The following is a 13574-nucleotide window of genomic DNA, read 5'->3' as shown; positions in this document are numbered from 1 at the left end:
GAGCTCTGATGCTGACTTCATTGAGTTTTCAGCAAATCCAGTGCAGGACCCCAGGCTCTACTGAGTTGGTACCCACTGTCATGATTCATGAGGCTCCCTGTCACCTTTACCTCTATAGACTATCTTGTAACAATGCCCCAGTACCTGGGGGTCTGTGCCAGAAGCCTCATTTCATAACAGTTCATGGAATGACTGAGTTCCAGACAGTGCTCAGCAATGGCTGATTTCATTGCCTATCTTAGTCAGGTGTGTCTCCGATGTTCTTTGCATATGATATCCACTGTCTTAGATGTTTGGCCAATGTATAACATGCCATGTTGGCAAGGTATATTATAAACTCCTGGTTTTCATAGTCCTAAGTGATGTGTCTGAAGTTCACTGACAAGAATTCTTTAAGTGATCATGTAAATCACCGAGACTCAAAACCTACATAATCATACAGTTCAATGGAAGGTACAAAAATGTCTTCCACCTGCAAAGTAAGAAAAGGTTCAGTGACATTTAATGTATGATATATCCATTAAAAGCCAGTTTTTTAGGGATCCATCTTAAAACAGTTAATACTATTTTCATGGACCTTTTTTGTCCATTGAACAGTGATGTGTAGAAGATGTCAGTAGCCAGTATTTGCTGCTGGTTATGTATATGTACTGCATGCTAAAATACCTCCTAATTGTGCCTCTATAAATCTCCAATTCATACTCTAATTTTAATTTGTATTTCCAGGTGGTCAAGTACGAAACTCATGATAAACTGCAGGCCATTGAGGAGTGCAGTGCGTACTGTGGATAACAGACATTTTGTGCCTCTACCTTATCTGATCCTCCAAGTGACCTGAGAATTGACCATGCCAAAGCCTTGGGACCACAGTGGGAAGTTTTTCGCACCATTACTGCTTTGGCACTCTCTCATGGTGTATCTCAGATGTGCAGGCTATTCCCAGATACTGAACAATTACTACTGCCCATCTCTTTTTCCATAACAGATTCTGAATGAATGCCCATGGAGTGAGTAACAAATCTGGGAAAGTGGTGTCACAGCAGATTTTGTATTTGTTTGTTTATGAAATTTTTCAAAAACCATGGTATGTAGAGAGCCATTTGGCAGAAAAATGTTGTACATAGAAAATATGCTTTAGGTATTTTTATATCGTATGAAGCAAATGCATGAACATATCAAATCAATTTAATTATTTAAAAATTATAGGGTCCTACCAAATATCACCAAGGGGGAGAGTGGTTCAAATGTGGAAAAAAAAATCCCTCACATATATAATGTACATCCCCCAAAGGTAATCTATAAGGTCTAGCTGCTCAAAACACAAAGAAAGAAAAAAGAAGAATGCATGAACCCACAATACCCTTCAGTATGTAGTAAAAGGATGTGGTTATCAAAGAACATAAAACTGGGAAATCAGCGAGGATGATAGTCAATCAGAATAAATTAAGAACTTTGAACTTAAGGGCAAAGAATGGTATCCACAATAGTTCAAGACCTGCTTGGACAGATCTCAGATCCAAAGTGATGGCACTGATAGGTCCTAAGAAAGAAGGAAAGGGTTCAAAAGATTTCAGACCTATTGAAATTTTGTGCCACCTCCACAAAATACTGGAAAGACTGATACTGAATCAAATTCTACATGTGATTGGCTCACCACATACATAAGAGCAAGCTCAGTTTCATCTCCTGACAAAAGCTACAGTGGACAATTGCTGAAATGAATGCAGATTGTAGAGAGTAGTTTTGAGTTTCACAAGGTGTGGGTTTTAAGAATCTGTCAAGATTTAAGTTTTGCAAGATGTGGGTTCCGTGGACCTGTGAGCAACGTATGAGACTGTTAAGCATGAACTACCACTTGAAAAGGTGCATAATTTAATAAAGGATAGTGGATTAACTACGCTCCTTTGCTACACTTCTCCAGAATTGTAAATTTTTCTCTATCTTCAAAGGACAAAATAGCTGGTGGAAGATACAGAAAAACAGTCTTCTCCAGAGAAGCATATTAGCTCAAACCCTTGCCAGTATCTACACAAACAGGCAGGAAGTATTCTCAGACACCATAAGAATCTTGTCCACTGATGACATTACTGTAGCCACATGAAGTTTGAAGTAGTGCAAAGAAGTCTGTCTACTGCCCATGAATACCATGAATCACTAAGGCCAATTCTGCAAAGACTCAAGTTTATGCCTCTCATCTGAGAAATGAGAAACCTCATAAGGAAGGAAAATTATGGTTTAACATACTGTTGACATAAAAATTGTTAGAGATGGAACACAAGTTTGGGATGAGGATGAAATCTGTCTGTGCATTTTTCAAAGGAGGCATCTCAGAATTTGCCTTTAGAGACGTCAGGGGAACCACAGAAAGCATAAATCTGGATGGTCATAGGAGGAACTGCATCACAAGTATCCCAAATACCAGGCAAATGTCCTTCCACAGTGTTAGCATGCCTACTGAGAAAGCCCATTGCAAGCTGAAAGCAACATGAATATTTATCAACTACAGATCTGTGACACTCTGAAATATTTGTGAGTAATGCTTGACAATGTCCTTAGTCTTAGAAAGCACTGCATGTGCTTAAAGGTTTCACACAAATCATCTTCCTGTGCAAACTGGCCAGTACATTAACAAACATTGTGGTCTCTTCAGTACAGGATTTAAAGATAGAGGATATCAATCAGTTAATTTCTTACTTTCAAAATGAGGCATCATACAGAGCAGTTTGTGATTTTCACAATATGAGGTATCAGTTAGTTCACTTATAACTTTCATGAGGTGAGGTACTGTGTCCCTTACAGCTGAGTATAGCTCTCTCAAATCTTATTCAGTTTTATAATAATAAAGTTTTCAATTAAAATTGTAATTTTTTCTACATTTGATTCAAAACAAAAAAATTAAATGAACTAATTTGCTTTGCAGTATAAAATATTTTATTTCAATGAAAAATTGATTATGCTGAAGTTCAAAACGTATTTTGTGGACCAATTTTGCTGGTAAATATTTAACTGTAGGCCAGTTATGTGTTAGAACTATTCTCAAGAGGAAGTGGTATACAAGAGCTCATGGAAAGTGGGTGTAATCTGCAGGTGATGAAAATTCATGAATAAAATGAGTTCATTCAAAAAACTGTAGTTCAAAGATAGTTATTTATTGAATTTCTACTGATTAGTGATTAAATTAAAAAGGTGTTTATCATGTAGGTGAGGCTGAATTAGAATGGAAATAACAATTTATGTGTTATGGTGTGTCTACAAAAGGTAGGTATTTATGCAGTACTTCATTTAATTAATTTATTTCATATAATGTGCTACATATCTATCGCACTTCTGGATACAGCAAAAAACTATGATTAATGAGCTGTTACAATGCAAACAGGGAAGTTAATCTGCTACCTGCTACTCTGTCACAGAATATACACACCCAGTTTCTAGTCATCATTGCATGCTAACCAAATGGACATATTGCTCAATGAGACCTGTTGACTAGTGGCAGGCTGTTTAAAGTTCATTCCAAGTGACAGTCCACATCAGCTTGCAGGGATAGCCCCACCTAGTACTCACAGAAAAAATAGCTGTAAATAAGGAGAGGATGAGATTAGAATATGTAAATACCTATCCACTGTATGTTAATGTACCTCCAGTTCAGAGACCAAATTGTGGTTACAGCCTGCTGAAAACAACACAATAACTAATTGTGTCACCTGAAGTGAAAAACAGACAGCTGTGTTAAGTCAAGGTCCCTAACATTCCAGGACAGATGGTAGTTATGGAAGTGTTGCTGCCTCACTGCAATGGAAATTATGTAACACGACATCCTTAGACAGACAAATGGCAGGAGTGGACATGTCCAAAGACAACCTATAAATGGCAGAGCAGAACTAATGCAAATGTGGTAAAGACTAAACCATGAAACATATCTTCCAGTGTTCAGCTTATCCATTTTTGGCATTAATATGCTCAGTGTTTAACAGTGATAAAATGTCTTTCTGAAATAAGAACAATAAGAAAATATATTATTTTAACTATTTGTCAGCAGTTATAACTGAAATTTAGTATAGTTGTGATTATGCGGTACTCTATTATGGAAGCCAAATAAGGCTGACAAACAATGAGGTGAAATTAATTCCTGTTAAAAATTGCTGTTAGGGACAAGATACATTACAATGTGTTAGCAACAGCTTAGAGTTTTAAAATAAATGTCACATAAAATATGACCTCAGAAAATGGGATGGTTATATAAATAGAATGTGAAACACCAGAATAAATGTCCACCTCCATAGCTGAGTGGCCAGCACGGCAGAATGCAATGCAAGGGGCCTGTATTTGATTGCCAGCTGGATCAGAGAATTTCTCTGCTCGGGGACTGGGTGTTGTGTTATCTTCTTCATCCTATCATCCTTATTGACATGCAAGTCACCAAAGTGGCTTCAACTTAAAAGACTTGCACCAGGCGACTGGTCTACTTGACAGGAGGCTGTCGCCACACAACATTTCACTTTATTTCACCAGAGCAAACAACTTAGTTTCTCTAAAGATAAAACAGTAGACAAAGAAAATATTTCAGTATATGATAGTAGCTCAAATATATGAGATTGTCTAAAAACCTTTGAAAGGGAGGAGTGCAAGGAGGAAGATGGTGAGGATGATGAATGAATACAGTGCCAACCTCACACACTTTACATTCATCACTTTCTTTTTCTTTGATGGACAGTTGTATTATATTACTGTGATTGATGACATTTCTTTGACATTGTACAAATCTAACACAAAATAGGAGGGTGAAATACCAATAATATGCTTTCTTCATATGGAGATACTGGCAACACAGTGCATGAATTGTATTATTTGTAAACAGCACTACCTGACATGTACTAACAACAAGTATTACAGCACTTAAACATTACTATGTATTGAGCATCTCCCTGAGATGGAATTAAAAAATTATACTTGAATATGCAGAATAACAATCTTTAGAAACTTTCCTACAAGGAAACATAGTTCTTATATACAGTCAGTCTATAAAACTGATTTACATTTTGCACTGTTAATACTTACATTTTTTTTCAGTAATAGATTTAGGTTTTTAAATTTTAAGAGTCCTCAAACACATTTTGGCAACATTATACTAAAAGGAAGCAGAAACAGAAAGCTTAAATTTTGGTGATGGCATTACAGGCAAGTGTCACGAGGAATATACGATCGAAACGACAGTAGTTATTTTGATAGCATAACAGATTTTTGTCAGTATTTATGGTTGTTGGTCACATTACACAAATGACACCAGTTTGACACAGAAGAGGAGCTTTTTTTTATCGGATGCTAAACCAAGAATAAATGGAGCCATGCTAACAGACACATACAATTATTTCAGTTTTTCTATAACCAGGAGACAAGAAAGGATTAGAGATAGCAAAAAGGAAGGACGTGCTGCATAGGTATTGGGATGAAGGTAAAGTTGTTCATAACTACACATCAAAAAAGGCACAGGGTGCTTGTTCCATGTACCAGAACACCCATGACAGATGAATGCAAAGAACAAGTTTAAGATAACAATGAAAATGATATTCACTACTACTTTTACCTCCCTTGCTGTTCCTTGTTTCTGCATGGACAAATGTTTTGGAACAGTTTAACCTACTCCAGCAATTAGTTTTCCTGTTTCATCAATGTCATTTGTTCCTGACAAAATAAGTATTCAAAGGTTTACAAAGTCAGAGATTCAATCATATTCTCCAATTTGTGTGTCTGTATGTGTCTGTGGGCTGTTGCTCCTGTTTTATCATCTATTAAGCAGAAGCTTCTCTTATGACACAAATGTTATTAATATTCATCTTTCAAAATGCTTCTAATACCGTTACATTAATTCCTCGGATTTCATTTTTATGTAATGTTCAAAGTAGCAAATATATGCAAGAGTAATAGAGCGACATACGGCTTTTTCCATAAAGCAGCATATTTAGCATGGTAATACTGAGCTACCAAAGCAAAGGATACTCTGGGGTTTTAAGGGTACTGTGGCACAAAACCATTCAGTACATACCACTGCTCTCCCTGGTGGCCACTTTGTGACAGACAGTTTAAAATGCTTGTCTCTGCAGCCACAACATCCATTTTTTGTTGGTTTTTCACCCTCCTATGTAGGAAACTGAGATAAATCATCATGTATTTAACAAATTCAATTCAGAATGTACTCTTCTGCTCTGATTATAAATAGGTATGGTTCTGCAGTATGAATATAGTAATGCTTAGTGAGAACTTTAATTACAATGTCTTTTAAGTGGATTTTATTTACATTGAGACTGAATAAATCTTAATACATTTAGGAATTTGAGCAAAATATTATTTATAAATTTAATCAAACCCTTTTGGCAAAGTTCTCCACTATGAAGGTGACACAAAATAACTTAACATTTTATTGTTACATACTTTGTGTCCTATTTGCAATGTTTTTCTTATGTTGCAGTCAATGACAGTACAATCTTAGGTATGAAAGAGCCTCACCAACTATGACTAGAGTGCTGTAGATGAACTGTTAGAGAATAGAAGATAATTTTCCTTGAAATATCTGAGAAAGTGATCCCAAAAGCAAACTGTCCCATGTCAGAAAGAATAACATGGACTAATTAGTATGAGGACATTAAGAGTCAGATGAGAATGAAGAGATTATTCTACACTTCTGCTCTTCAATTTACTTAACTTGATTCAGCATCCAGTATAGAAAGTGTATACCAATATAAGGTTTTCTGTTTTATTATTTATCCCATCTTATTAAGTGAAGTCAATAATCAAAATAAATGATAAGAAATTATAATACTGTTGTCACTCAGTGATAATGCCTGTACTTTAAGTGGAGCCATAATTTAAAACTAGCAGAGAAATATAATAGAAATGCATCTACTCAACTTCTTTATGTACGTGTCTGCAGATGAAGGTTAAACATATGGTTCTGCTTTATTGGAAGACTAGCCAGCTATGGCCAGTTGGCCATTGTCATGTGGTTCCAAGTTGCCACTAAATACAGCTGTCACAATCATAGGAAACAGGCACAGCTCATATTTCCAACATGTACTGGAGACATGTGCTATGTCTTGTTTCCCAAAATTATAAAATCTGATGCATTTGACAAACTTAAACATTATGTTGGCACACATGCTGTGTCCAGTTTCCTAAAATTATAACACCATACATCTTTAGTAGATCCTTGACATCACATGGAAACAGTTTGTAAAGCCAAAACTGGCCAGTCACAAAATATCAATAAATTTTAATTTTTAACAAAAGCATACAGCCTTGGCAGAACAATGGTTAACTTTGTTAATATATTGTTCATTGGAAACTACTTCAACCAAGATATGTAGAGTTTCTTACTTGTATACTGTGCTCAACGCTGTATGAATTAACTAACACTTTAAGAAGATAGTACAACTGTGTTGTTTACAAGTCATTGAATTCTGACATTTACTTTATATCACACACACTTATATGTTTCTGAAATATTATGTTGTTATAATAATTTTATGGTAATGAAAGCTCAGTGAACTATACCTACTTATTCAAATGTTCACACTGAACTATTACGGGGCAAGTGTAAGGGTGCATGTGAGCTCAGATTGGTGTGGGCAAGAGGAATGTATATTAAAATAAATTTCCAGGTGTCAAGCTTTACACCAATGGCCCCAAGAAATGATAAACAAATTATACAAATAATAAAACAGATAATTAAGTTCCTGCCATTCTGTTGCACAATTTGTTCTGAAAACAGTGTTGTTTCTTTCCAGTGACAGAACAGATCACCATAGCAATTTTGGTGCCAAAGTTTAGAAAACCATTTGTATTTTCATGGTGCCTAAGAGAAACATTATAGAGACAAATGGTTGTGATCTCACAGCCTGAAAAAACTTTTTTTGAGACTTTTTGTAGGAACTTTTATGCGCAAAGATGAATCACAAGTTCCTCCTTCCACACTACTATACATATATCTGCTTGTGAAATGTACAATTGCTTCACCCCACAAAATAAAAATACTTTGGCCTCTTCTGCTATTGTAAGTTGCACAGAGTGTGTACACCATTATAGACAATGAAATGCTGTGTCCAATTAATTTTATGAAAGGAAAATTCATTTGAGGAAACTTATAATTTATGATACACGACTGCTGCCCACTACATACCTTCAGGAGGGAAAATGTGTAGTTCTGCCAACAAACACATACGAAAGTAAATGTGATACACTTCCTGTCTTTTGGAAATAACAGTTCCTTCACTGTGGACGAGAAAGGGATACGTTGGGGGTTTCCTACCCTCATTCTTACTACATCCTGGGTTCTAAAATTTTTATACAAGTTCCAGTATCTGAGAAAGTTTCCAAAGATATCAGTAATGCTACAAGTAGAAAAGAGGAGTATCATCTTTTTTCTTTTCTCTTTTTTTTAAGATTACTTATAGTTCCATGTAGAAGTGAATGAAATCATATTATTAGTACATGTAGAATATAACCCTCAACACAACTCCATTACTTAAATCAGTTCCATTATGAAGTAAATGATTGGAAACTTATTTTTTAAATTATTTTCCAATCTATAACCTTGTATCTCAGTAACTTTAAAAAAATGTCCTTTACCCAGATCATGAAAGATGATCCTGCAAATGTGAGAATGTGTGGAAGTGTCAGTATAGTTAAAATCTGTTTGTGTCTTAAGACCAATAAAGCCAGATATTACAAGGCCCCTAGTGAGTAATGGGATTGTTGTAGTCAAGTGTACTAGCCAATAACTCATTGGATGTAGTACAGAAAATAGAATAAAACAAAATATCATACTACTCTAGCCTCTCACAACCTTAAAGTTCTTTTGAAGCACATGTGCAAGCTTATGCTTTCTTTCTAGCAATTTTTCCAATCCTACAATTTTGTCTCTGTCACTGTAAATGGTCAGACAGTTATCTGTTTGATAAAACTTAATTTTGTAGTTGTGTTCTCCTTATAAAGGTTTACCATTCTTGTAGTACTTTTTCTAATAAACTCAACACTTACAGCTGACTCAACAATAAATATCAATATATTTTTTCCTTGCTTATTTGGTGTGGCAAGAATAGCAGAACATAATTAACTGAAATTGTCTTTGAAATGTTACATAGGTGTAACAGATGTTCACTAAAGTATTGGAATAAGAATTTTACTTAACTAGCAGATGATGCAAGTAACTTATTAAAGCATTTGACTAAGAATTTTATTTAACATTTTAGCTCAATGGGACCTACACATCCACACACAATCATCTAGTGACTTTACAAGATGGTAAATGATAGCATCATCTACAAATAATCTAAGAGGGCTACTCAGAATGTATCCTAAATTGTTTATATAGATCAGGAACAGCAGAGGGCCTATAACACTTCCTTGGGAAATGCCAGATATTACTTGATGACTTTACATCAGTTAATATGAAAAGTAACCTTTCTGAAAGGAAATTTTGAATCCAGTCACACAACTGAAATGATACTCTCCATGCAAGTAATTTGATGAGAAGTCACTTGTGAAGAATGTGGCAAAAGCCTTCTGAACATCTAAAAATATGGAAGCAATTTGACATCCCTCATCAATAGCACACACTGCTTTGTGAGAATAAAGAGCTAGTTGAATTTCACAAGAAAAACATTTTCTGAATCCATGCTTCTTATTTGCCAATATTTTTTTTTTTTTTTAGGTACTGTTTGAACACAGTGTGGGCTCCAAAATCCTACTGCAAACTGATGCTGGTGATATGGGTCTGTAATTCAGCAGATTACTGCTATTTCCTCTCTTGGGCACTGATGTGATCTGTGCAACTTTCCAGTCCATAGATACAGATCTTTCAACAAGTGAGGAGTTATATATAATTGCTAAGTAAGGAGCTGGTGTATCAGCATACTTTGAAAGGAACCTAACTGGAATACAAACTAGACCAGCACTCTTGCTTTTATTAAGTGATTTAAGCTGCTTTCCTATGCTGAGGATATCTACTTCTCAATTACTCAGGTCGACAGCTGTTCTTGATTAAAATTCTAGAATATTTACTTTATTTCTGTGGAGAAGGACCTTCAGAAAACCATGTTTACTAACACTGCTTCAGTGGCACTGTCATCAGTAACATTACCATTGCTATTGTGCAGGGAAGGTATTGAGTCTGTCTTGGTGCTGATGTACTTTACATACAACCAGAGTCTCTCTGGGTTTTCTGCCAGATTTTGAGACAGAGTTTCTGCAAAACTTTGTCAATCTTGGCAATTTTGCATTCTTTAAAATTTAGCATACTTTTTCTGTTGCTTGTGTAATTGTATTCTGACCTGTCTTGTGTACCATGGGTGATCAGTACTATTTCTTATTACTTTATATCATACAAATCTCTCAATTACCACTGTTATTATTTCTCTATATTTAAACCATACCTGGTTTATACTTACACAGTCAGATCAGAAGAAGTGGAGACTGTCTCTTAGGATGGTGTCAATATTTATCTGCTTTTTAAATTGATATATTTTGCATTTATTTTTGGTAAATCTGGATGTTACGGATTTCAGTTATGCTACAACAACCTTGTGGTCTCTAATCCCTGTATCCATCATGAAGCTCCATATTTTCTCAGGATTATTTGTTGCAAAAAGGTCAAATATGTTTATGCAACCATTTACACTTCGAGTGGGCTCCTGAACTAATTGTTCAAAATAATTTTCGAAGAAAGCATTCAGTGCAATTTTGGATGATGTTCTTTGTCTGCCATTGACTACTTTAAACATGTATTTTCACCTACATATTGAGGATGGATTGAAATCATCACCAACTGTAATTGTAAGAGTGGGGTACCTACTTGTAACAAGACTCAAGTTTTCTTTTAAGTGTTCAGAAACTGTATCATCAAGTTGAGGGTCAGTAAAAGAAACCAATTATTTATTTATTGTGGTTGTCCAGTATTACCTCTAACCACACTAACTTACAGGAACTATCTACTTCAGTTTCACTAGAAGGTAAAATACTTCTGACAGAAATAAACATTCTGCACAGATTACCATTTGTATTATCTGTGTTTGTGACTTTATTAAAATTAATATCTTGCTAAATACTAAAATGACAAGAAGACTGCCTACCAAAAGTTGCAATGGATCTGTAGGTTATGAGGTTAAGACAGTAACAACTATTGTCACACCAGCGGCATGAGCATTGACTACACAAGAAACTGAGGCAAAAAATTAAATTAAACACAGCAGGAAATTGCCCTGCCATGAAGCAACAGTCTACTGTATGCACTAACATAGCATACAGTAGTCTATATGGTGCTGCCACCACCCAGATTTCCATTATTTGATATGGTGTCATAAAATTAGGATGTTTACCAGTATTAGCATAATAGCCATTTCCAGATGCATACAATGAGTTGACAAATACCTCCCAATATCACGCCAGACCTCCTTTTGCCTGGTGTACTGCAGTTAACTCAATGTGGTATGGACTCAACAAGTCATTGGAAGCCCCCTGCAGAAATATTGTCCCATTCTGACAATACACCGATCCATAATCATGAATGTTTTCCTGGTGCAGGATTTTGGACACAAATTGACCTTTCAATTACATCCCATAAATGCTCAATGGGATTCATGTTGGGTGATCTGGGTGGCCAAACAATTCAATTGAATTGTTCACCATGTTCTTCAAATCAATTGCAAACAATTGTGGCCTGGTGACACGGTGCATTGTCATCCATAAAAATTCCATTGTTATTTGGGAACTTGACATCCATGAATGGTTGCAAGTGTTTTCCAAGTAGCTAAACATCCAGAGGACCCAGTCCATTCCATGTTAACACAGCCCACACCATAATGGAGTCACCACCAGCTAACACATGGGTCCATGGCTTCTAAGGGTCAGTGCCACGCTCAAACCATACCATCAGCTCTTTCCTACTGAAATCTGACAAAGCCACATTTTTCCAGTCATCTAGGGTCCAACAAATATGATTACAATCAGAGGAGTCATGCTGTAGGTGGTGTGTGGCATTAGGAAAGGCTCTCATGTCAGTCATCTGCTGCCACAGCTGGCCTTAGCCAAATTTCACTGCACTGTCTGAACAGATACTTTGTCATATGTCCTTTTTTGATTTCTGTGGTTATTTCATGCAATGTTGCCTGTATGTTAGCACTGGCAGCTCTTTCCAAATGCCACTGCTCTCAGTCACTAAGTAAAGGCCGTCAGCCACAGGGTTGTCCATGGGGGAAGTAATGCCTGAAATGTAGTATTCTCAGAACACACTTGACACTGGATTCCCTAACGATTTCTGAAATATATCTAGCTCCATCCACCATCCTGTGTTCAATGTCTGTTAATTCCCTTCGTGCAACCATAATGACATCAGAGGTCTTTTCACATGAATCACCTGAGTAGAAATGACAGCTCTGCCAATGCACTACCATTTTATATCTTGTGTACATGATACTACCACCACCCATACATGTGCACATCACATCACTGTCCCATGACTTTTGTCACCTCAGTGCAAAGTATACTGGAATGCAGAGTTTGAAAGTCTGTTCAATGTCTTTCATCAAATGTACACCTATTCCATTTTATTGTTCATTTGTTACCTGCTATAGTAGTACCAGAAATATTTGAATCAAGCACATTAGGGAATAACTTTTCATCAGCTTCTTTGGTTAGATGTCTACATTTCCCATATTCTTTGGCAGGCCTCAAATTTCCTGGTCAGCTTCTCTGATGGTACCAGAGGAAGTGCATTTGTTAAAAACTCTGATTTCTTCATCAATTAATCATCCCTGGACAGCTCTATAACTACCAGTAGCTTTAGAGACAGATCAGCTAAGTCAAATTTGGGAAGGCTGCTACAGACCAGGCACCATCTACATTTTTCTCCCACAGTGCTCACTGAGTAGTGTAATGGTACCACCTAATCTCAATATGGAAAATGAGTAGCTGGCACAGCATTACTATTGAATGGCACTATCAAGATGACATGTGTCATCATGAGCACCCTCTGATGAGACCACACCAGACTCCTAATAGAAGCCAGCCCACCAGGGCTGGTCTAATTCATTTGTAGTTCAGTCAGTGAAATACACACCGGGTAGCATACTATCTTGATTTATGGTGTTTGTATTTCACATTCTGGTTATTCTTGGCAAATCACTGATATTGTATGAACTAGATTTGGATTGGACTGCTTATTCTAAGACAGTTTGTACTGCTCCAAAAGTCTTCTGCAATATATCTCAAATTTTCAAACAAATTGGAGTTTGTTTCCATTAACTTCACCTGCCAAATACTTATAAAAAAGTAACTAAATTACAACCATGTAGTTAATACATTTTCACAGTTATAACTGCCACATTAGACTCCTGAAATTACTTTATTTATATACTCCATGACTGCCACCTCAGCCTTTGTGCCATTTTTAGGACACACAATTTTGTACTCATAACAAGTAAAAGAAATTTGAAATGTACTAGAGCACAAAATTGTTCCACTTTACACAAATATTGGAATTGTGGAGTTTGCAAAGAAAAGTAATTTTAACAGTTGAAAGTAAGAGC

General features: G+C 36.1%; 1 protein-coding gene across 1 annotated transcript in view; it reads right to left on the bottom strand.

Annotated features, from left to right (window-relative positions):
- LOC126470611 (inactive phospholipase C-like protein 2) overlaps positions 1–13574 on the bottom strand; it is a 725325-nt gene that overhangs the window by 51683 nt on the left and 660068 nt on the right. Inside the window, exon 16 of the mRNA XM_050098565.1 lies at positions 6041–6133. Coding sequence (XP_049954522.1) covers positions 6041–6133 — 93 coding nt within the window. The remainder of the gene's footprint in view (positions 1–6040; positions 6134–13574) is intronic.

Source organism: Schistocerca serialis, chromosome 3 (genome assembly GCF_023864345.2).
Source record: "Schistocerca serialis cubense isolate TAMUIC-IGC-003099 chromosome 3, iqSchSeri2.2, whole genome shotgun sequence".
Classification (NCBI taxonomy): Eukaryota; Metazoa; Arthropoda; class Insecta; order Orthoptera; family Acrididae; genus Schistocerca; species Schistocerca serialis.
The sequence above is the reverse complement of the archived record's forward strand: the minus strand, read 5'-3'. Positions and strand labels throughout refer to the sequence as shown.